Here is a 24163-nt window from a genome sequence, read left to right on the forward strand (position 1 = left end):
GACAGTTGGAGAGCGTGTGTGCTCTCAATGGGGTGTTCCCCCAGTCCGTGGGCGACATGAATGTGTTGCAGTGACCACTAGTGGGAGCCAGAGAGGTCAGTGATTAACATACAGCTTTTGAATGGGACCCAAGTCTGTGCTAAGTGCCAAGGAAGACCCTGTTCACACCCCAGGGCCGAGACAGCATTCTTCCTAGACCTCAGCTTCATCATGCAATGGGAGAGGTATTAGTTGTGAATGGCTCAAAGGTATCAAATTAATTATGTCTGACTGCAGTTACAATTGCTGTTGATTACTGTAGCCATTAGCAAGTGCTCTGGCCGAGTGGACCACTTAACAGGCAGTGGTGATAGAATGCTGGGCTGCAGTGGCTTCCTAGCTCTAGGTGCTGGGGTAAGAATGACTTTGGCTCAGAAAGCTCAGGAAGGTGTCATTTGTTGGATATTTGAAGCTCATTGAGGAGACTTCTTGTTCGCTCTCATCCTGGATGAGGGTTATGCTTGCAACCGCAGGGGGTGGGGGTGGGGCTGCACAATTAATTAATTATCAACGAAGTGGGTTTATTGGGCACATCCTGCTGGTGCTAATGTGGGCACTGTGTGAAATAATGCTCCCGACCTGCCCACGTGTTGCTGATCGACTGAGAGGAGAAATCAGAACACAAGCAGTGGCTGAATTTATGCAGCAGCAACTTCCTCATGCCTGAGTAACGTAAGATGAGGGATCATCATCATCATAATTGCTGCCATTCATCAAGCTTTGCAGAAAAGACACACGCTTTTCACATTTTCCTCTGATCCTGGTAACAACCTCATGCAGCAACTAAAACAGGTTTTGTTTTTGTTTTTGTTTTTTCTCTCAAATTAAAGGAAGTCACTTGCTTGAGGTCATATGGCTCCTAAGTGGGGCAGAGCTGGGATCTAAACTCAGGCCATCTAAGTCAAATCCGGTATTTACAGATTTGGTTGGGGAGTTGGGCAGACCTGGTTTCAATCATGACTCTGCCTCTAGCAGGGTGACCTTGGGCAAGTCACTTAAACTCTTTAAGCTCCAGTTTCTGTATCAATAAATGGGGGTAACAATTTTTTTTTTTTTATAATAAGATAATGTAGGTGAAATGCTTAGCACAGAGCCAGCCTTATACTAGGGAATCAATATTTGAAAACTACATCCTTAGTTGGCTTTAGTGATACTAAGGGTCTGTTTTTCCAGCTCTGGACTAAGTAAAGGCTTATTTCAACTAGGGTGCAAAGAGCTAGGGTGTTTGAGGGCCCTCATTAAGAATAATGGCTTGCTTTTTAGCATAATACAGCCAAGTGATTTGTAAGTGACCTGAAGACCAGAAGTTTTCACACTGAATGTAAGTGTTCTTAACTTTTCTGTAGAATAAACACCCCAAAGAGATCCCACAATCCTGTGGGCTGTCTCCCCGCATGGCTGGCCACACAGCAGGTTTGAAATCAGTACTTGCTGGTTCACCACCTGACTGTGGACCCTCAGTGCCCCTGCCTCGCTCATCCCTCCCGCTCGGGGTCCGTGTGTGCATCCAGCCAGTCAAATGCCTTGTTGCCATGGCTCAGGGGCTTATCAGAAGAACAGGGAAGATTTTATCCACTCACAGAGTAGCCGTGGGAGGTGGAGAGGCTCTGTAAGCTTTGACACACAGGGGATTCTCATTACAGTGATGTTATTACAGGTGTCTGGATGGTTGTCGTTAGAGACTGGAAGTGGAGCCCAGATCTCTTACTCATACAGAGAGCCTTTGGAAAAAGCCCTTTGGAAAATGCCTTGAGAACCACTGCAGCTTCCTCCTTTGTATTAGAGGGCTTTGCCCTCTAATACAAAGTTGCGTATGCCTAGATCCCAGCTAAAGGCTTTCTGAGGTTACTGTCTCCATCACCAGTAGTGTTAGCAGCTGCTAGCGCTCAGCCCTCCTAAGGTTTCAGCACCAGGGTCAGGGTGACTTATGGGGTAGATGAGGGGCAACCATAGTTGAAGCTGACTTCAGGGCCAACCAAGGCAGAACAGGTGCTCTTCAAAATGCACCATCTATGAGCCTAATTGCAACCTAGGAAATGGAGTGAGATCATTAAAGTGGGGAGGCCTTGGGGCTTCCGAAAAAGGCAGCGAGGTTGAGAGCTCTTCCTCTGGGCTTCTTAGAGTGGGCTTCTTAGAGTGGGGGCACATATGCCGCTTGGCTCTTCCTGGGGGTACCCAAAGCCACAAGGCAAATAGGTGCATTAGCCACTCAATAGTAAAACATGAGGCATGTTTTTGTGTCCAAATAAATACGCATGTTAAGGAATTAAAATACAGAATTGACATTTATTTTTAAGTTAAAAAACGGGTTTGTAAAAGAAAAGTCAGACTTGTGATGTTCTGCTCTGGGCCATATCACCAGACTTCCTCCCTGCCTTGGGTGACCTTGTTGATGGCAGATGTCCCACTCCCAGGAGCTCCCTGGGGAAAGCAGAGATACTCTTGCATCTGGAGGACACTGTGGGCCCTGCTGGCCAGCTGCGTGTGGTCTAGGCTCCTTTCCTGAGCCTTCTCTCCCCATTTGTAAAAGGGTGACAATATCATCCCTGGGGGATGGGGGCGATGTGGGGGAAGGCCCCTCTGTAAACATGTTGGGACTATATCAAGGTATGGGGTTATTGTTCTGTGTAGGTGTCTGCCGAGGGGGCAGTGGAACAAAGGGACTTTTGGCAGATTGGAGGAGGGAGCTCCCATGCCCCTGCTGGCTGGGGAGAGGAGCTGGTGGAGATGGTGGACAGGGGCAGCAGGGGCCCCTTTGCTGCTGTTAAAGCATAAACTTCCCCTGACCCCAGCCACTGAACTTGGCAACACCCCTCTCCCCACTATTGCCAGGCTACCCAGGGCAGGGCAGAGGCCAAACCCTCCAGATTCAGGCTCCTTGGAGAAGGCAGCCTCCAGCCTTGGTCTCAGAATCATCACTGAAGTCAGAGAGGAAGATAATAATAGTAATGGCTGCAACAGAGTAGCAGAAACCACATGTTCCATTTTTCAGCACCTAATTGTGTCCAGATTCAGGTGGGGCATTTTTCATATCTCCTCTCACTCGTTTCTCCTGACAGCCCTGCAGAGGATACTGAAGCTGAGAAGAGTGGGTCGCTGTACTCAAGATTTCCACGCTAGAAAGTGGAGGGCTTCCACCAAGGGCTAAAGGACTTCAAGCCCCATCCTTCCCACTGCACCGCACTGCCTTGCTATGCCCCTTTTGCACTCAGCCCCACATGGCCAGCTGGATTCTTCTGGTCACAGGAGATGGCGTGGCTGTTGGGCTGTGGGGCAGGAGGGAGGCAGCTCTACCTGGAGCCACCACCCTGCTCCAACTTGCTGTAGGTGTCAGCGTTACTCTGTGGGAGCCCGAGCAGCCCTCTGCTTTCTGCTGGGCCCAGCATTACGTCCTCCTGGGCAGACAGTGGATAATTTAGAGGGATCATATGCTAGCTTGGGGTCCTGACCGTGGTCCCCAGGGCAGGAAGAGGAGTGTGCAGAGAACAGCATGTGTGAAAACAATCCCCGGCAAGACTAGCTGGATCTGCTCTTCATTTAGGCAAGCACTGACACCTAGAGCTGGACTTGCTTTCTCCCAGTTCAGGCACATTCTGTCACTGCAGAGATGTCACAGCATCAGATGAGATGGGGGCTGGACATCCACAGGAACTCTGCCTGATGAGTATCTTGGTCCCTAAATACCTGACCAAAGGGACTTGGGCTTAGTGAGGGAGGTAGAGATAACATTACCCCGGAATCCCCTCTAGCTTGGTACTGGTCCCCTACTATTTACAAAAAGGGTTTTGCAAACACTGCAAAGTACAGCATTGCTTGGCCAAGCACAGGCAGAGAGCGGCTGGTCCCAGGTGGGCTCTGATAGGGACTTGCTTGTTCTTTCACCAGTCAGCCCGGAGAGGGGAAGGGTGCAACATGCTTCTCCCTAGATGGTCATCCGTTCTATGCAGAAGGTAAACTGGCTCCAGAAAATAACAACTTTATTTGCCATCCAGCCCATGAGGCCTCCCGGAATGGCTTCTGCTTCCTGATTTGCTAAAGTAAGTTGGATCACATGGGGCTGAGAACGGGGCCCACCCAATGAACGAACTCCATTTGAGTCCAGTAGGTGAGTGGCAGTGTCCCCTTGGTGGCTCAGGAGTTAGACCCAGTGACTACTCCCAGCCTGTGGAGAGACGAAGTGGAGAGCTCTTTGGTTACACAATGGGGTGGGATTCCCTACCTGCCTGCAGAGACGTGGTCGTGAGGCTCTGAGTTAGGTGCGAGAAATGCCAGTTCTGATGATTTGAGGCTCTCCTCAACTTTCCCCAAGCTGAGAAGGTTCCATCTGACCGCAGCAGGGCAGTGTGACAGGAAGAGCATGAAGCTCAGAATCATAAGATCTGGGTGTGGTCTTGTGTTTATTAGCTGTGGGTCTTGGGGTAAATGTCACGATCTGGACGGGCAGCCCCTGATGCGTAGGATCTGCTCTGGAAAATGAGCTGAATTCAACAGTTCTGCTCATCCTCCTTGGCTCCTGCCCTGTCGAGAGTTTGGTGGGGGCTGATAAAGGAAGGCCCCCTTCTGCTTTTGTTTTTCCTCGATCTCATGCCATCTGATGCTAAGTTTTCTTACTCTTATCCTTTTCTTGACTTTCCACAGAAGAATTTGCCACTGAGTTTAATAAACTTTGAACACACAGCAGTCAGAAAAGATCCTCTCTTTTTCCCATCTTGAGAGTCCTATTTGCCTGCCGCTGAGGTCAGGGGCAAGCTTCGATAAGCCCAATCAACACCTGCCTCTCAGCTTCCCTGCTTCTGTGTCACGCTGAGAGGCTGGAGGGAAGGATGAGCCTGTTTCCAGGGATGATCACGAGCACCCTGAAATGTCGTATAAAATCAACCAGATAGCAATTTATAGAAAAATTCCCTCCCTTTGAGAAGGGCTTCGGGGACGGATGGCCAAGGGCAACTCCGGGGGCCATGGCGTCTTCTCCCTCACATCTCTCTGGGCTACATTTGCTGGTTTTAATGACACAAAGGATGGGTCCCCTTTTCTCCAGGCCCATATAGATGTGTAAGGGGCCTGCTGGTCACTTTCTGCCTAGATCACAGCAGCTCTCCACAGCTAATCCAACCTGATTCTTTTTATTGCTAGAGGTGACGTCAGGGGCGGAAAGGTTCAGCTGTGTCCCAAGATCCCCATGGGTGTGTGCACGCATGTGTGTATGTGTGTGTGTGTTTGCGTGTATATGTGTACGTGCGAGAAGAGGAGAGAGGCAACTGCAGCTCTGGCCAGGCAGGAAAACCATCTTTGAGGAACTGATCACCACAAACTGGGGGATCCCATCTCACTTTTGGATCAAACTGCACTTCGGCAGCTCACACAAGAAAAACTGCTTTCATGCCTTGGAGGGGAAAGAAAATGAGGAAAGTCCACTTTTTCTCCCTGTAGGCCTTGTTCTGGCCTGAGAACATGGTTTAAATTATTCCAGTCACAGGCAGGCTATTCAAATAAAATAGAATTTCAAACCACACGGGGCTTGTTGAGACATTCAGGCTGCTCGGGTGTGTGAAAGGCAGGGGGCTGGGGTGGTGTCAGCCGCCACTCTGCCGTGCTCTTTATTACCAGCGGCTGCAATGCCAGACACATCCGCGGGTGTCTCAAAGCCGAGGCGGATTCGAGCAGGTCTGACAGCAAGTGTGCACATGAAAGCCACTGCAAGCCCTCCCTCCCCGGTGGCAACTTTAATTATTTGAACTGGAGCTCAGAAAAATAAAAATAAAAATAAAATCAGAATATATCGTAAGTGGCTCCCCAGTTTCCTGCAGAGAAGAGCTTGTGGCAGAGAGGAGGAACACAAAAAGAAAACCAAAACCACAACGTTCTCTCTTGTTTGTGGCTGGGCGAGGCAGAGGTCTTTAAATATTCATGCCCCATGTGTAACTGTGCAGAGAGAGAGGAGGCGGCCGTGGTAGTCAGCAAGAGCAGGCTGCAGGAACCTGGAGGGAGGAGGTGGGAGTGGGGCAGGCTTCTGGAATGCCCTGGAAGTTGGATTGGCACAAAGGCACACTGTGGCTATGCCTCCATTGTGGGGGACCCTTGACCTGGTTTCATATGCTCTCTCACCCACTTCTCTTTGCCCCTGCCTCCGTCATTTCTCATCTCTTTTTTGACTCATCTTTTTTTTTTTTTTTTTTTTTTTTTTTTGAGATGGAGTCTCGCTGTGTCTCCCAGGCTGGAGTGCAGTGGCGTGATCTCGGCTCACTGCAAGCTCCGCCTCCCGGGTTCACGCCATTCTCCCGCCTCAGCCTCCCAAGTAGCTGAGACTACAGGCGCCCGCCACCACGCCCGGCTAGTTTTTTGTATTTTTAGTAGAGACGGGGTTTCACCATGTTAGCCAGGATAGTCTCGATCTCCTGACCTCGTGATCCACCCGCCTCGGCCTCCCAAAGTGCTGGGATTACAGGCTTGAGCCACCGCGCCCGGCCTTTTGACTCATCTTTCTAAAAGACAAGTGACATCACGCTTTCTGGGGCCACAGGCAGGTGAGGAAAACTCTCTGCATGGGCTCAGAATGAATTTCAGTCACAACTGGCAAGCACACCTATGGCCAATAGCTCTGAAGTCTCAGCCTGCCTCCAAATCACTGAGGATGGGGTTTAAAAATGCAGAGCCCTGGGCCCCACACTTAGCGCTGTCATTCAGTAGGTCCAGGGTGGGGCATCTGTTACATTTTCCAGGTGAATGTGATTGGTAAAACATAGAACTACTGGTTAACTCACTTCTCATGTTGCAGGAAATTCTTGAAGATGACACCAGTTCTTCTCCGGGAATCCACTGACGAGGGTGGTGTTTCTTGAGATAGTCTACAATTACTTTAACTTCCCGGAGACCAGAACTGAGCTGGGTTTGGAGAAAGTCCTTCGTGGTAGGCATCAACCCCAGAACTCAGCTGGACCCATCACCAGTCCCTGTAGGCCTGATGCTCATCAGAGACCTGTCCCCAAAACTCTGTCTAGTGTCCACCTTTCTGCACTTGGGCCCCATAGGCAACAGAGGCCCCTGTAGGGCTGGTGGGGTTTGAAAGCCCTGGGTGAACCTCACATAGTCTCCCAGAGAAATGCAATATCCATTTTTTTCTGCCACTGGGGTTTAGCCTGCCTGGGAGGAGGAAATCAACTTCCTGCATTCTGCATTTAGGATTCACATAAAATAAATGGTAGGGCTTACAAATCTAGAAATGCATATTTCTATTTTGGTTATTTATTTTCCTGATAAAAACATTTCCCCCAACATTGGGAATTCAAAGACCCATCAGCATTAGACAAATGGTCTGAAAACCTGAATGTGAAATCATATGAATGTATATAAATATAAATAATGTGAGTGTGGAATGGACTTATTTTCCTTCCCTTCATTATGCCTGCTGAGCCAAGTTCTGGAAAAGGGCAGGAAATAGCAGAAACAGCCCAGAGCAAATTAGACTGCAGGAAAAATAAAACAGGCCAGTAAAACAAAACACCTGTTTAAGCTATTGATCAACTCAAAGGTTATTAGAGAAATGATGAAGTATTAGAATAATATCATTTGTACCTTGACATTTCTTTTTCTGAAATTTGGCTCATATTAAACCCAGCAAAGAGTAAATTTAAAGACCAAATGCTCTTAAGGATCCTCCTGTCCTCTCCGGTGGGCCAACCATCTGTCCTCATTTATATGTTCTCTTAAAAAGCCTTCCTTTCTAGGTACCTGCTCTCAGACACCTGAGAAATATCAGCAATGACTGTGTAATTCCACCATCTGCATGAGATAGCATGGTTTCTCAAATACAATTTAATATAATGAATCTATTTGTGCTCAGAATTCTTCCAAAAAGGATTTAAGGTGGTTCACAGACATACATAAAATCTAGTAGGATAGCATAGCCTAGAAGAGGGTGAGAAGGAAGTGGTGAACGTCGAGTTATAAAATCAAACCAGGAGTAAGCTGCTACAAATTGCATATCACCAAGTCCCATTTGCTTGCCAAGTGGAGCCTTGGTTTTAATTTAACCACTCCTCATATTAAAAAATCATTTCTATATCTTTTCCATTCTTGTTTGTTTTCTGTCTGTGAGTTTTTCTTTTATGAGAAACTCAAGGGGCTTGAATCTGCCTGCATCCCTCAGCAGGGGCAATCCTGTTGTCTGTCCCTCTGCTGGTCACAGAACCACCTCCCTGGGATTTCTATGAGCCACAGAAGGAGAAGTTAATCTGGTCAGTTTCACAATGTCCACAACTTGACAGGAAACAAATTGCTCAGAGGGTGCATAGCTATTCCTGAAACTGAGCCAGACAGGAATTTCTCCTGTGAGTGTCCAGAACGAGATGACTGGCCAAATCTAAACTACATGCAGGTTTTCTACTACGTGCAAGATGTTGATGCAGGTGCAGTGAGGGAGCACAAAGAAGCACAAGACATGGCCTGCTCTCTCGGAGCTTAGAGTCTGATTTCTGGCTCAAGTTCTCTTCCTCTTCCCCCAGTGTCCTTCTGAATGTTTACACAGGGTGCCAGGCACCCTGTGGGCTAAAGACTGCAGTGGTTACTTTGTGCCTGATGCTCTTCCAAGCCCTTTGGACATTATCTATTTAATCTTCCCTCTTCGGGGTAGGCATCATGTGTGTTCACTTTCCCAGTGAGGAAACTGAAGCCCCAAGAGGTTAATTAACTGCCCAAACAAACTGTACAATCAATCAGTGGTGGAACCTGACTTGGACTCAGAAAGTTGATTCTAGAGTCCATGAGCTTAATCACTGTGCCACGTTGGGGTCTTAAGTACATTTCTTGGCCCCTAAAGAATATGCTGAGGAACACGGCACCAGTCCCTCCACCCACAAACCAATGAGAAAACAGCGTCAGGAACCATTTCAGAGAGTGGCTTTGGAGGTACCTCACTGAATGCCATTGATGTCTTAGTGAAATTTATGTAAATCAAATTTTGAGGATGTAGAGTATTTACAATGTATTATAAGAGCTCAATATTTTTAAAAAGGATTCTATGGAAAGTCTTGTAATCCTTGTCACTCTCTCTTGTTATGCCGCAGAAAATCTCTTCTGGGATTGATTAAATCATGGTTCTACTGCAAATAGTTCAATGCAGCTGGGGATGGCTGTTTAAGGCATGATTCTCTGTAGACAGGGCTTTACCATGTTGATGGACATCTCTGCCTCGAAGATGGCAGAGATGGCCCTATTCTTCTCTCCCTAGGAGAACGACCAGCCCAGCCAGCTAGGCTACTTTCTTAATCTGGGTTCCGAAAGTGACAAGAGGTGGGAGAAATTAGAGAACTAGAGAAACACTGAGACTTGCCTCACATGGAGAGCTCTTGATCGGTGCGGGAAACGTAGCACTGGTCACTGTAGCACTTTCTGAAGTGGGGGCATCAGTGGTACTGAGCAATAGAGCATGGTCTAGGAGAGAGGAAAAGAATCACAAGCACACCATTATCAGGAACTGGGGGATCAGGGGTGCAGGGTTATTGGACTGTGCACAGTTCTTATCTAGCCTAGGGATATCTTTGAGGAAACAGGTTTTTGGCCTACAATGGAGAAGAAAGCCCACCTGTCAACAATTTCATTCTAAACTGCCCATGAGGTCCCAGCACCATCATCTGGGCTACCACATCCCTGATCTTCCAAGGTCACCAGCTTCAGCCCATGGCCCAGGAATAGCCTGAGGCACACTAGCCTCCCCAGCTCCACCCTCCCCATTTTCAGTCATGTGTGCCCTTCCAGTGGTTTCTATGACCTTCACTCTCTTCTCCCCTGTCTAGAACCCAGGTCGTCCTGTGCCCCTGCCCATAAAGACTCACTTCTTATATTTTCTAAGCATGGCTCTGCCTGAAAATCTGGGAGAACAGGGGCTCCCAACCCCACGTGGTGATGGGAAGAAGCATCTGCAAACTTCCGGGGTCTGCAGAGCATTTTGTAGGTGGTCAGTGCTGTGGCATGAATGCCTTTGTGAGCTCACAACACTTTAGGGGGCCTCAGAACCTCAAGCATTACTTTAGTCTTTCCTTTCTACCTTTCTGCCTTTCTCAGTAAAGGCTGTTTAGTAACATATTCAGGTGGGTCAAGGGCAGAGTAACCAAGAGATCTCAGCAAGGATGAGGGAGATTCAAGGAGCTGGCATTGTGTGACTGGGAACAGAAAAGCCCTCAGGCAGGCAGGTCGGTCACAACTGTTGCCTTCAGATTTCTGAAGGGCTGCCTTGGTGGGAGAGGGGGGTAGTTCAGTTCTGTGGGGCTCCAGGGGGCAAAAGTCATAATAAATGAGTAGAAGTCACGGAGAGGTGGAGCTTGCCTCTAGGTAAGGAAAGCTAATCTGTGATTGAGAACAATAGCATGGGCTGCTCTTGGAGGCAGTGGGAGCCCTGTCATTGGAGGTATTCCGCAGGGCTGGATGTTTGTTTGCTATGGGTGCTATAATGGAAATTATCAAACTGGGAACAGAGACATTAAGAGCACATCCAGCTTGGAGCTCCATTTCTCTCCTCTGCGTCTTTTACAGACAGAACGCTAAGAATAATGCTGCTGCATGGTGAGGACTGAGCCAACTCTTACTTTGTTCAACAAATAAGCATTGGAGGGTCTCTAAGTTCCACAGAAAGAAGGCAAATGAAGAGGACAGAAGAAGGAGAGAGACATTCCCACCCCATCAGCCCCTATGCTTCAGAGTTGGGCACCAGGGCCTGCCCGGGCCCCATCACTAGGGACAGCCCCCAAAGCTGGCTAGCCTGGCCTCTCCAGCAGCCTAACGTTGGGAGCTATGCTGGCCTTGTAGACCCTCTGTGATCCCACACCTTGCCCAGCCTGGTGTCTCTGAGTCTAGAGTCAGCTTACCCAGGAGCAGCTGGCTATCTCTTGGCTGTGTGGAGGCCCTTTGCTCTCTGCCAGACATGCAGGGTTTGTGGGGAGGATGGGCCCCAGAGATGGGAGGACAGGCATTACTAGCTTAAATCAGGGGTGAGGTGGGGGGATGGTTGTAGAGGCTGTGCTGCAGGGAATGGACCATGGACCAGGTGTAGGGTAAGGTTCCCTGGGCACAACCCCGGGGCAAATGACACAAGGCCTCGCTGTGCCTCAGTCTCCCCAGTCATAAAGAGGGCTATGGCTTTCCCTACCTCTCAATGAATTATGTGGCTGACACATAGGAGGCCCTCAACACACACTTGTTGATGGAAAGGATTATTATCATTGTTGCTATTATCTTTTTGTTAGTTCCTCCTCATGGTTCTCATTTTAAGTAACCAAAGGTGACATCTATCTTGGCCAGATTTAATCATTCGAAAGCCCAAGGTATGAAGAGGGAATTGTGTGTGAGTGCTCTATGCAAGCTTTGGTCAGACACCCGAGCTTGCCCTACAGGTGGGGTGAAGCCCAGTCCTGAGTCTCCCATCTGTCTATGTGGGCATGAAGATGGGTGCCAGGGAGAAGGCAGGAGAGAGGTAGTACCTTGGTGGTCCTGGAACCGGGCATCCTTTAGAGTCCTGACCTGCCACTGAGGAGTGTGAGGTGAGAGTGTGCCTTGGGTCCAGCCACAGAAGCCATCTTCGAAGTTGCAGTAAAAACCCACAGGGAGTTTCCCTATGGAGAGAGCAGAGAGGCACAGTCATTTCCAGGACCACTAAAGGCAAAATATGCCAACACCAAGTCGAATTAGCCAGGCATGACCAAATTATCTTCATTAGTAATATAGCTCCCCAGCCAGAACGCTGGATGACTAATGACACTGAGAAACCCCCAAGCCCTAACTGATGCCTGTGCTGGTTTACAGTTTTCTTATCTTCAGAAAGCAATATAGGAAAAATAACTCCTCAGCATGGGTATCGTTAGTCCGGTTGCATATCTGACAAAGCAGAGGCTCAGAAATGTGAAGCAACTTGACCAAGGTCACACAGCTAGCAGGTAACCCAGTTAGGACTTGAACCCAGGTCTTCTGCTTCTAAATTCTGCACTCTTTATACTGATCTACCATGAGTGTGACCCCAGGAGAAGCCACTGTGTAGCTCACTATATTTCTAATGGTTGACACAATGTCCAGAGTGTGGTGGTGGTTGTGGTAGTGTTGGCTGGGGGTTTGTGTGGGTCCATCAAATTACCTGTCTGCAGAGATACATATTGCTCAAAACTTTCCATTTGCTTTCCTTTATCTCCCAACCTTCCCTTGCAGTTAAGTGAAGACATCTCATGTGCTCTGGCCAATGAAACGTGAGTGGAAGTGATGTGTCTTCTCTGAATTAAGGCTGCGAAAAGCCCTCGTGTAAATCTCTGGTCTGTCTGTTCCTTTGCTGAAACAACCAATGAGAGTTCTTGTTCCTAAGGGTGACACTATATTGATGGAAGAGCCTCTGCCAGCCTGGGTCCCTGAGTGATCCTGTGGAGCAGAGGCCCCTCCCACTCCCACTCTTATTGGATGGGTACTGTAAATGTTATCCCAAGCCACTGAAATATGGGGTTTATTACTGCAGCATAATCTAGCCTATCCTGCCTGATCAAACAATCCCTGTCATTGGGGCCTCTTTATATCATCTGTGGGCTCAGCACAAAGGGCACGTCATCTTTTTCTCTACATCAGACTGATCTCAGGTCCCACTGAAGAGGCCACAGTCAGCTTTCTAGACTGTGTATTTCCCAACTGCCCACAGAAGGAAGAGGAAAGGATAAGAGGGTGAGAGAGAGAGCTCACTTTCTCCAGCTCACTCTGAGCATGGCTCCAGGAAAGGCGCTCAGCCCTGAGGAGCTAGTGGGCTATTCCAGGCGATTCTGATGGCCCCCAACACCTCCCAGCCTAGCTGTGGAGAAGCCTGTGTCTCCACGTGGGAGGAAAGAAGCTCTCTAGCTGAGACCCACAGCACTGCATGTCCTTCCTCTGTCTCAGCCTTCTTGGCAGCAGCAGGCTGACAATGAAGGCCCTAACGCTTCCTGGCTGTGACAGCACCTTAGTGAATTATTACTCATTTCCCCCCGATTCTCTGTGCATTTCACACAGAGGCAGAATTATAAATTAAAGCAGGCTGTCACTGACTTTGAGCATCTCTTCCCATTTATACCCCCCTGAAGGAATCATTTCCCCCCAAGCCCCACATGTTTCTCTGATTAAAAATCCCAAAGCTAAGAAGAACTTTCTGTTTTATTTTTTATTCCCCCCGCAAGGGATCCCACATCTACTTCTTTTGCAGAAACCAACTGGTGGAAGTGACCTTCTCATGGAGTGTCCTTCACAAGTGAGTTTTAAGAACCAAGGCCCGACAGGGCCCTGTGGCTCACACCTGTAATCCCAGCACTTTGGGAGGCTGAGGCGGGTGGACAACCTGAGGTCAGGAGTTCGAGAACAGCCTGGCCAACATGGGGAAACCCTGTCTTGACTAAAAATACAGAAATTAGCCGGGCATGGTCGTGGGCGCCTGTAATCCCAGCTACTTAGGAGGCTGAGGCAGGAGAATCACTTGAACCCAGGAGGTGGAGGTTGCAGTGAGCCGAGGTTGCACCATTGCACTCCAGCCTGGGGGACAAGAGCAAAACTCCATCTAAAACAAACAAACAAAAAATAAGCAAAAACAAACAAACAAACAAAATACCCCAAGGCCCACAATGGAAGATTCCAGTGGGCGAAGGATTCCTGGAGGAAGGAGGAGGCCGGCCTGAGGTGGGAGACGCACAGTACGTCACTCCCTCCTTACCCTTTCAGGAGGCAGAGGGAGAGAACTGAGCCTGGATCATGAGTATTGGCACCACAACAGCACTGGAATCTGGACATATGGGCTCTAGTTCTAGCCTCACCACTTTCTGCTTTGTGACCTTATGTAAGTCACTTCTTCCTTAGAGCCTCAGGTTCCTTATCTGTAAAATGGGGCAATATTAGTGTCTATTTTACTGAGCTGGTTTGAGGATAAAGTAGGGGAGACACTGTGGAAACACTTTGTAAACAGCTAGAGAGGTGCAAATGTAAAGTGGTGGTAGTGTTATTAATTGCCATTCATACCTAACTTGGAGCTAGCTCATCAGAGTATGGCTGAAACTGACAGCAAGTCCCTGGCTGGCTCTCTGGAAATGCCTGTTGGAGGCTTATATGTGATAGGTCTGCCTATGCCTTTCGGCCGGACAGGATTGAAGAAAGCCATCAGCATTCTCTGTCTCTGGAATCCCATTCTTGTTTCAGCTTCGCATAGAATCCAGGGTGAGCTGGGAGTGGAAACCCCTTTTCTTTCTGGCTGATTCAATAAAGGGAGAGGAGGCAGGCAAAAGAGCAAGACAGGCCAGTGGACAATTGATGTGGCCATTAAAACCCCTAAGGGAGGAAGGAGAGCTGAGGATTTCCATGATTGTAAACTCATCAGGGCAGTGTACTCAGCCAGAAGCCACTCCTGAGGAAGCTGGTGGGGTTAAGGTTAAGAGTCAGAACAAAGACCCCTGTGGATTAGGCTGCAACTGGGACATCACTACTAAGGGCAATTGCTGAGCAAAAGGTTGGCCCACAGGGTTGGCTCTAATGGTATCAACTCATCCTCTAATCATCCTTTTCTCTTCCCATCCGCCCCAAGCTCCTACTCAGTCAGCACATTGGAGGACTTCAAAACTTATCTGCTGAACAAAATGGGAGTGGGCTCAATCCTCTAACTCTTTGCCACTCAAAATGTGGTCCAGGGACCAGCTGCAGCCTCATCACCTATGAATCTGTAAAATGCGTGGAATCTCAGGCCTTGCCCCAACCCACTGAATCAGTATCTGCATTTTTAAGAGGCTCCCTTAGTGACTCCTGTGCACCTCAAATTTGGAGAAGCACTGTTCTAACCAACCGCTTTCTTGGGCTGTAGCCAGTTATTTCATTGGCTGCATGGCCAAATAGCGCTGTGGGTAGGTCAATCAATCCCGCAACATTTGGCAATTATGACACCTGATTCCACTCTAAGAGAGACAAATTGGTAGAGTCATGGAGCTGTGACCTCAGCAGCAGCTGTGGGAGCTGCCAAGTATAAACTCCAGGCCAAATGACACTACTTCTTTTCCTTCCCGTGTGACAACTCTGTTAACATTTTTGATAAATATGTGCTATACATTTTCTTGAAAATATACAGTCATGGGAAAAAATGCTAGAAGAAATACATCAAAATATTATAGTTATCTCTGAATGTTTGAGAGGGAGGATTATGGGCGATAGTTATTTTCTCTTGTGTACATTTCTAGATTTTCTGCATTTTACAACCAGTATGTTTTGTCTTACAATAAAGAAATACACTTTGAAAACACTGTTTTTGCCTGGCAGGAAGAGTATCCCCAGCACATGAGATTATCGAGTCCATGGGGAAAAAGTGATCTGTCTGCAATACTCAGTGAATCACTGACCCATCCAGGGAATGAAGTGGGGACACCTGGCCCCTTTCTGGGGCGCCACATGCCATCAAGGCCATTGGCCAGAACACACAGAGAGTCACGAAGACCCCCTTCAGTGCATTACAGCATCTGGGATCTCTCACTTGGATTTGGCCATGTTTAATTAGAAATGCAGGAGTGGCTGTGTTGGAGAGAGGACCAAGAGTAGTGTGTTGGGTTGTGGGTTTGGAAGAGAGAGTACAATGGACAGATGAGTATCATGATTGGCTAGAAAAGGGCAAGGGAATGTCCCCTCCATCTCAGGCCCTCCACTCATCTTGGACAACTCTTAGAATTTTTAAGGGCTCCAGAGAGATCCAGTTCCATTGCCCAGATTGAGTCTGGTCATCTGTTTGCAGCCCCAGCCTGTGCAGGAGACTTCCTCTGGGAAGGTGTGGTGAGTTGAGGCTGGCCCTTTGGTAGGGGGTGTTGATTAAATGTAACCTACTTTCCCCCTCCAAATTCCAACCATGGCAGGGTTTGGTCAACTACCCTGGCCCAAGATGAAAGACCCTCAGGAAGGTTCTTTAGAGGACCTGACCATCCCTAACAGAGCTGCAGTGTGAACACCTGCTCAGAGGAAACATTTTAACAGGTTCCAGACCACCTGGGTAAGAGCTGGTGTAGTCAAGAATATTTTCCTATGATATTGGTGTTGATTCTGGAAACCATCCCCATGAAGAAAACAATAACATGAATAATACTGGCTAACATTTACCGAGCACTTACTTTGTGCCAGGAGCTGCTCCAAACACTTCCTACTTGTTTCTCAGACAACAGAGTGTCAGTGGGCATCACGTTACAGATGAGGAATCCGAGACCCAGAGGGGGAGGCCCATGATCTGAACCCTTCTACCCCCAGAGAAAGGCGGTAGCAGAGCCCTGGACCTCCCTGTCTCTTCCTGGCCCCTTCATCCTGGGTGTGTCTGTGGCTAGATTCAGTGCTTAGCATAGCTAAGTGCTGGAAGCTCGTGAAACAGAGTTTACCCTGCATGGTTCAGAATGTGGCTCTGAAGTCAGACTGAGCCTGAATCACTGCTCAGCTGGCTATCAGTTTGATCATGGACAACCACCTCTGCGAGCTTCAGCTTCCTTGTCTCTAACAAAGGTGGGTACAATAGCATCACACAGGAGGCTGTGAGGATGAAGCAAGTTCATACCTGAAAAGTACTGAGAACAGCTCCTGACTCATAGAGTAAAGCCTCAACAGGTAAGCTGGTGGTGTTGCTGTTGTTATCTTCATGGGAATGGTTTTCAGAGTCAACATTAGTGTGATGAGGAACACAGCAAAAATGCCAGAGAGGATAAGGCACAAAAATAAGAAAAAGGATATTTTCTAAAATTTCTGCCAAGATCTGAGTGGGAATAACTCTCCTGAGTTGAACTTCCCTCCCAGCAGCTGCTTTCTGTAGCCAAGAACACAGTGGGGGTGTTCTCCAGGGTGGAGGGGTTACTCTGACAGCTTGTCAGAGCCGCTTTTCAAATGTGGCTGAAAAAGCCTCTGGGCCCCAGGTTCTTGCCCTCAGTGCCTGAAGCAGACTGCCCTGAAGCTTGGAGCTGGCCAGGAAACCAATAATGGTAAGCTTTGGAGTGGTGGGAAACGCCCTGAGCCCTTAGTAATGGGCTGGATCCTGAAGACTCAGGGCTCTAATCTGTCCCTGACATGCTGTGTGACCCTGAACAAGTCCATTGCCTTATCCGTGCCTTCATTTTCCCAATTGTCAATCAGGGCATGGCCTGCCTGACCTGTGTCCCAGCTGGGAGGTGGCTATCAAAAAACTTGAAAAAGGTAATCATGAAATCACACAGTTCAGAGGCACTGCTGGAAACATTGCAGACACAAATAAATAGACACACACAGGCGCCTGAACAGGGCATTGTGGGCAGGGCTGGCTTCACTTTGGGCCATATGTGTAGTGAGAACTCTATGAGAAAGGCCAGGAGCGGAACAGAACAGGGCAAGCAAAGCCCTTGCCTGTAACTCTTTGCTGAGTTTTATCTAAAAACATACAACTATTCCATTATAATTGGAAAACTTCACTTGAAAGTTTTGTATAAAAATGAAGTTTTAAAAATGGGAAAATGGATGTCTTTATTGGTTAATTTAAATTAGAATAAATGAAACCTTCTCCACCCCCACAAAGGGTCCAGATGACTAGGGACACACGGCCCTATTTTAAAAGGTATTTTGGAAACTTTCTTGCAGGCCAGTGGGGTCTGCATATCTGGGAGGTGAGGCATTTGCTCCGGTTCTGGGCCCCACCCCAGGCACCATTCTGCCTCATCCTTCCCCAGTCCTGTCTCGATTTCACTCTCCATCCCTGTGTGGAGCTTTCAGTGCTTTGAGGGAAGATGCCAAGTTATTCATCTCTGCTTCGGGATCTGGCACGTTTTCCAGCTCCCTGTAGGTATTCTGCAAGTGTTGGTTGTTTCCTGGCAAAAACATCAAGGGCTCTGGAGTGATTACTTCTGGAGAGGCAGCTGCGGGGAGCACCATGTTCAATGCAGGAGCACCAGTTGGGAGTCTGCTCCGCCCCGACTGCCAGTGGGGCCTCGGCAGTTTGTTTTCCCCTATGGAGTCCAAGTTTCCCAACTCATTCTTTCCTCTCATCAACAAAGAGTCAGTGAGCACCAACGCTGTGCCAGGAATCATGAGAGGTATTGCTACAGCAAAGACGACCAGACTCAAAGCACCCACAGAGAGGAAGAGAGACACAGAAATCACCTCCATAACACATAATGGATGCATGCCCACTAGGATGGCTAAAACTAAAAAGACAGATAATATGACATGTTGGCAAAGATATGGAGAAAGTAGGCCCCTCGTAGGCTGCTAAATGCCCAGAATAGGCAAATCTATAGAAATAAAGATTGGTGGTTGGTTCAGGCCAGTGGCAGGGGGGTTGGAGCAAAATGGGGAGAGATACTACGGGTATCTTTTTGGGGTGATAAAAATGTTCTAAAATAAAATTGTGATGATGGTTGAACAACCCTGTGACTACATGGAAAACAGGGAATTGTACACTTGAAGTGGGCGAATTGTATATGAATTGTATCTCAAAGCTATTCATGAAAAGTAATGGCAGTGATGATATTTGGATGGATCTACTGGATTATGGGGGAAGGGTCCAGAGGGAGAAGAACCAACAGTACTTGTGGGGGACCGTCAGGGAGACTTTCTGAAAGAATCGACTCAGGGTGAGTCTTGAAGTAGATGTGACTCGAGAAAGGAAAGGGGAGACCATGTGAGCAAAGCCATGGAGGCATGAAGGATCTGGAAGGTGGTTCCATATGGCCGGAGCTGGGGTGCATGGAGGAGGGAGAGGATGAGGGCAGGTGGGGAATGAGGCTTGGAAGGGGAGGGAAGTCTGGGCATGGAGGACTTCCAATGTCACATTAGAGCTGGGCTTTATCCTGCACGTTTTCTCTGTGCCTTAAGGATGCTGACAGCATAACTTATAAGATTTTGTTTGGTTCTTGACTTACATGACTATGGACCAGGTTATTTCTAGACCACAAATCTTAGCTCTGCCTCTTGAAGACTGTGTGGCTTTGTCATGAGAGGAGTCACAAGTGTCATTGGATATCGGGAAGGCTGTCCATGCTCTCATGCCGGGGGTAATGGGGACAATAGGGGGTTATGAGCATGGTCTGGGCTGGGGCAGGGTGGGGTAGCCCCATCTACTCACGGCATATCTGGCTCTCGTCTTCTCCCTGGGCGCAGTCCTGGTGGAAGTCACAGGCCTGCCCAAGCTGGAGGACTGTCCCATTCCAACAAGTGAAGGAGCTCTGCAGGGCCATCTTGGAGCCTGGGGATGTTCCTGGAGAGCACACAGACACACAACCATGGTGAGTTTGCATGGTCCCAGGCACCAGCTGGCCTGATGGGTTGGTCCCGTGGGCAGGCTGTAGGGACAGCATTATCCCGCCCTGCCATTCACATCCCAAGGCCTGACTGAGCCATCTGCATCTCCATCTGGCCACACCCAGGGCAAACACCAGCAGGTGAGAGGGGTCAAAACCCCTTATGCTCATCCATGGCCTGCTGGGTTATCTTACTTTCTAGGATGGTGAGCAGCAGAGTGGTCCATGTTCCCTCCACGACATTCCCCCTCGGGGGTCCTCAAACCTATGACTTTAGTGTGCCAAGTGGATGGCCTCCAGGTGGAGTCTCACCTGTACAGACAGCTCCACCCTCAAGGTCAAATTTGGGGTACCAAGAGGTGGATCTGGTCTAGTGCATGTCCCCCATGTTCTTGACCCCAGGTTCGACCACTGGAGTGACATTGAGAAGATTCTAGAAAGATGCAGCACTTTCTGTTCTGGAATGCAAAGAATACCATCATGCAAGCCTGGGCCTCAGATCTGGACTTGGCTTCTCCTGCCTTGCTGTGTGAAGCTGACCATGTCCCTTCTCTGTGTGGTCCCTGTCCCCTCCTCTATCAAAGGAGGGATTTCTATTAGATTGTGAAGGTTTGCTCTAGTCTGAAATTGTTAGATAATTAATTTTATCCAGAGGGGGAAGGGACAGGGGCAGTTTATAATGAGCATACACAGTTATTAGTTTCTGGATTAAGAACAATACATTTTGATAATGAATTAACCTGTGACCACTCACATCTTTGCAGGCCCCAGAGATTCAGACAACAGGAAGGAGAAGGCTGGCCTGGCTTAGCCTCCCTGACCAAATGGAGGGCTTTGCCTGGGAACCACCTCACAAGAGCCTGGCTGATGCCTCCTGCTACTCAGCTCTTGGCTGGTGTCAGATGGGGAGCCTCTGGCCCCTGTGGAGATGAGCAGGTAGGGCTCACCTGGGTCAACACCCCACGTGTGCCTGCTTTACCCTCTGCCTTGTTTTCTAGCTCTATCCCAGTCATAGCTGGTGCTAAACCCATCTCAGTGCTCGGGGCAGTGGGGGGAAGATGAATTAGGACCCCACTTGGCTAAGTCCCCCAGCCTCTCTGAGCCTCACATGGGGGTGCGGCCTTTCCAACTCTGGCTGCAAATCGAACTCAACTGATTCTGATGCAGTACTCTCCAAGTTAGGTGATCTTTAATATCTAAAATTCCATGATTTCCTGGTTCAAAGGACTCTTCCCAATAGCACTGAAACTAACATGAAGCCCGACTTGTTTACTTCTGGAATTCCTCCATCTACTTTAGCACATCCGGCCCTGTGAGGAAGGTAGATAGGTCTTTTTTTTTTTTTTTTTTTTTTTTTTTTTTTGAGACGGAGTCTCACTCTGTCGCCCAGGCCAGAGTACAGTGGCCGGATCTCAGCTCACTGCAAGCTCTGCTTCCTGGGTTTACGCCATCCTCCTGCCTCAGCCTCCCGAGTAGCTGGGACTACAGGCGCCGCCACCTCGCCCGGCTAGTTTTTTGTATTTTTTAGTAGAGACGGGGTTTCACCGTGTTAGCCAGGATGGTCTCGATCTCCTGACCTCGTGATCCGCCCGTCTCAGCCTCCCAAAGTGCTGGGATTACAGGTTTGAGCCACTGCGCCCGGCTGACAGGTCTTGATGTCCATTTCCTAAGCGGGAGAACTGAGGTCAGAGAGGTTCAGTGGCTTATCTCAGGTCACACTGCTGGTATGTGGGATTCACACCCAGCCTCTCTGACTGTAAAGGCGCCCTCTCCATCTCATGGAAGGAGATGCTGGAGGTGGCCTTGTGCCCTCCTTTCTAGGGTAGTCCAGATAAGGCAAAGTTTGTCAGATGACAGCAGATGGGCACCCAGTGTTGTCCACCCTGCCTCCTGCAGGGCATTCTCTGCAAATAGTGGTCATGGGAAAACAGGTCCCACTTCCTTCCAGGGAATCACATCTGCGCCCTTTCACCGGCTCTTCAAGGTCCCTGTGATCTGGGCCTAAATTGCCTTTGCCTTTCCTTCTGCCTCTCCTCATGGACTCTGTGCTGCAGAATCCCAGAGGGAGATGAACATGGTCATGTGATGGTCATGTGATGATGCACCCCATACTCTGCTGATTGAAATCCTCCTGTCCGTCCAGGTCCAGCTCACAGACACTGCCTGTGACAATCCTCACATCTTCCTCCCCACCTCCATTTGGGGAGCTGCTGGTTCCATGCAACCTGCCTCCAGAACGCTTGTGCACGATCCCATCATCTCCATCAAGTTGTTTGAGCGTGGCGTTCCCTCAGCCTTAGCCAGTGCCTGGCCCCCAGGAGGGTTCATGAATCACCTGAACGTCAGGTTACCTATCTTTAGTGGGTTGAATAGCAGACCCCCAAATAGCCACATCCGAATCCCCGGGGCCTGTGAAAATGTTACTGTGGTAAAAGAGGCTTTGCTGGTGTGATTAAGAATCTTTAGCTGGAGACATTAACCTGGAATATCCTGGGTTGGGGAGTGTAGGCAACGTGATGACCAGACAAGAGAGTCAAAGTAAGAAGTAGGGACTGTGAGGGTGGAAGCAAGCGTTTGGAGTAGTGGGAGGAAGAGGTCACAAGCCAAAGGGTGCCGGCAGCCTCTGGAAGGTGGAAAAGTCAAGGAAATGATTCTCTTAGAGCCTCCAGGAGGAACCCGGCCTGCCTGACGACATGACTTTAGTTCAGTGAAACTAACTTCATACTTCTGCCCTCCAGAACTGTAAAAGAACAAATTCATGTTGCTTTATTACGTTCGTGGTAGTTTTTACAGCAGCAAAAGAGAATGAACACTCCATCGAGACCTGACTCCCGCTGAAATCCCAGACAGCCGAGGCTCCCATCATCAGGAGCCCAGAGTAGCTTTAGAGCCACTGCTCAGTGCTCTAACTTGTTTTTGTGACTAGATCTTTGCGGTTCCCTGGACTATTCACCTCTACCTTTTTCTTACTTACACAGAAGGAAAAACACCACCCCATTTGTCCCTTGGCCTCAAGATAGCCTAAGCAAGATTTCCCCACATAACTTATGGGTTCTAAGTGCAGGAAAATGCACAACAAAAAATTACCCTTGAACAATTCAGGTTTGGACCCACTTACACATGGATCTTTCTCAAACCAACATGAATGGAAAATACAATATTTTTGTGCTTGGCAGGGCTGACTGAGCCTGTGCAGATGTGGGTGTCCTGGAACCACTTCCCGACTGTATGGAGGCCATATTCTCAGACAAACACGCAGGATCAAAGTACAGAGGGAATGGCAGAATGAGACACAATGCTCGTTTTAGGACGTAAAATGTCAAATTCATTTTGCAGCTTTAATTCTGTGCATCAATTCTTCACCTGCCACTCATGTCCTCTTGGAAGCTGGGAGGTAAAATGCTTTCTGCACACACTGGTGCTGGTCCCGTGGAAGGTGTGGTCTCCCTGAAACAGTGGGAGGAGATCCCCTTGCCTGGGGAGCTGATGGGGCTGTGTCCCAGGAGTTAAGAGCACCCCAGAAGCAGCACCTGCTTGCTCACTAAACTTGTAACAACCAGGCCAGGGCAGTTCTGTTCTTTCTACTTAGTAGGAGAAAATGGGGAAGCCCAGTGCCTGTCCCCTCTGCCCCTCTTTCAAGGCTCAGGTATTTAGGATCACAAGAAAAGTTCTCACATTTGCTTGGTGATTTTGTTTCCAAATCACTTTTTCTTATGCCTTATCACAGGAGACCATTAAATATAGTTAAGACCTTATTACCCTCACTCCCAGCCTTGCCACAGAAAACATAAGCGAACTTAAAAATCGGCCGGGCGCGGTGGCTCACGCCTGTAATCCCAGCACTTTGGGAGGCCGACGTGGGCAGATTATGAGATCTGGTGATCAAGACCATCCTGGCTAACATGGTGAAACCCCATCTCTCTACTAAAAATACAAAATATTAGCCAGGTGTGGTGGCGGGCGTCTGTAGTCCCAGCTACTTGGGAGGCTGAGGCAAGAGAACTGCTTGAACCTGGGAGGTGGAGGTTGCAGATCACGCCATTGCATTCCAGCCTAGGAGACAAGAGTGAGACTCCATCTCAAAAAAAAAAAAAAAAAAGAAAAAAAATATCTGTGAGGTCTCCCTCAACCTCTTGGACAAATCTAGACTGTTTCATCCACACCTATGTCCCAGTGTGCGTAAGTGTTTCACACACCGATCACCTGTCATTCCTCAAAGAGGTCTTACAGCTTCTTTTACTTTCCTTCATTCTAAAACAGAATCCAGTTGTCTAAAGTTCAAAAGCAGGGTCAAAAGAAACACAGAAAATGCCCAGAGTCCCACCACCCTGAGGCCACCATTTTTAACATCTTGGTAGATTTCTCTTTGGTTTAGTTTCTTCTGTCCATGCTTTATAAGTATGTATAGTTGTGTCATATATATAGGCCTTAAAATAATTTAGGTTGTATCACAAGCTTTTCCAGAGGCTTTGACATTTTCCCATAAAAATCCTTTTTAATGGCTACAATATTGTGTGATATGTCCCATCATTTATTTAAACATTATTCATTGATTGGGCTGCTAGTCTGTTTATAATAACACTTTGAAGAATATCTTTGAGCATAAACCTTTGCCTGCACTGCAGATTATTTTCATAGGATAGATTCCCAGAAGTGGAATTACTGAATCAAAAGGTATAAACATTTTAAAGGCTCTTAACACAGATTGCCAAATTGCTTTCTAGAAGTTAATCCAATTTACACTCTCCACCAGCTGTTTTCATACATGTACGTCCCTCATACTACATCATGGCCAACCCTGAGTAGTACCAGAACTTTTATTTTTAACTAAAGGTATCTCCCTGCTGTTTTATTTTGGATTTCTTTGATAG

The 24163-nt window shown here is 48.3% G+C and overlaps 1 protein-coding gene and 1 long non-coding RNA gene across 3 annotated transcripts in view; one reads left to right on the forward strand and one right to left on the reverse strand.

Annotated features, from left to right (window-relative positions):
- The window catches only part of LOC105479716 (ALK receptor tyrosine kinase), a 750786-nt gene that overhangs the window by 127267 nt on the left and 599356 nt on the right, over positions 1 to 24163 (reverse strand). Inside the window, exons 6-8 of the mRNA XM_011737869.3 lie at positions 19118 to 19249; positions 11511 to 11642; positions 9368 to 9468 (exon numbers count right to left, since the gene is read on the reverse strand). Of these exons, the coding sequence (XP_011736171.2) occupies positions 9368 to 9468; positions 11511 to 11642; positions 19118 to 19249 (365 nt within the window). The remainder of the gene's footprint in view (positions 1 to 9367; positions 9469 to 11510; positions 11643 to 19117; positions 19250 to 24163) is intronic.
- LOC105479711 (uncharacterized) lies at positions 10079 to 19832 on the forward strand. 2 transcript variants are annotated; one of them, XR_011611575.1, is made up of 7 exons: positions 10079 to 10226; positions 10567 to 10596; positions 12229 to 12266; positions 13238 to 13282; positions 13747 to 13861; positions 19153 to 19277; positions 19695 to 19832. It is a non-coding gene; the product is annotated as an uncharacterized lncRNA (long non-coding RNA). The 2 variants fall into 2 exon arrangements; XR_986038.2 differs by lacking the exon at positions 13747 to 13861.

This window comes from Macaca nemestrina, chromosome 13 (assembly GCF_043159975.1).
Source record: "Macaca nemestrina isolate mMacNem1 chromosome 13, mMacNem.hap1, whole genome shotgun sequence".
Lineage (NCBI taxonomy): Eukaryota > Metazoa > Chordata > Mammalia > Primates > Cercopithecidae > Macaca > Macaca nemestrina.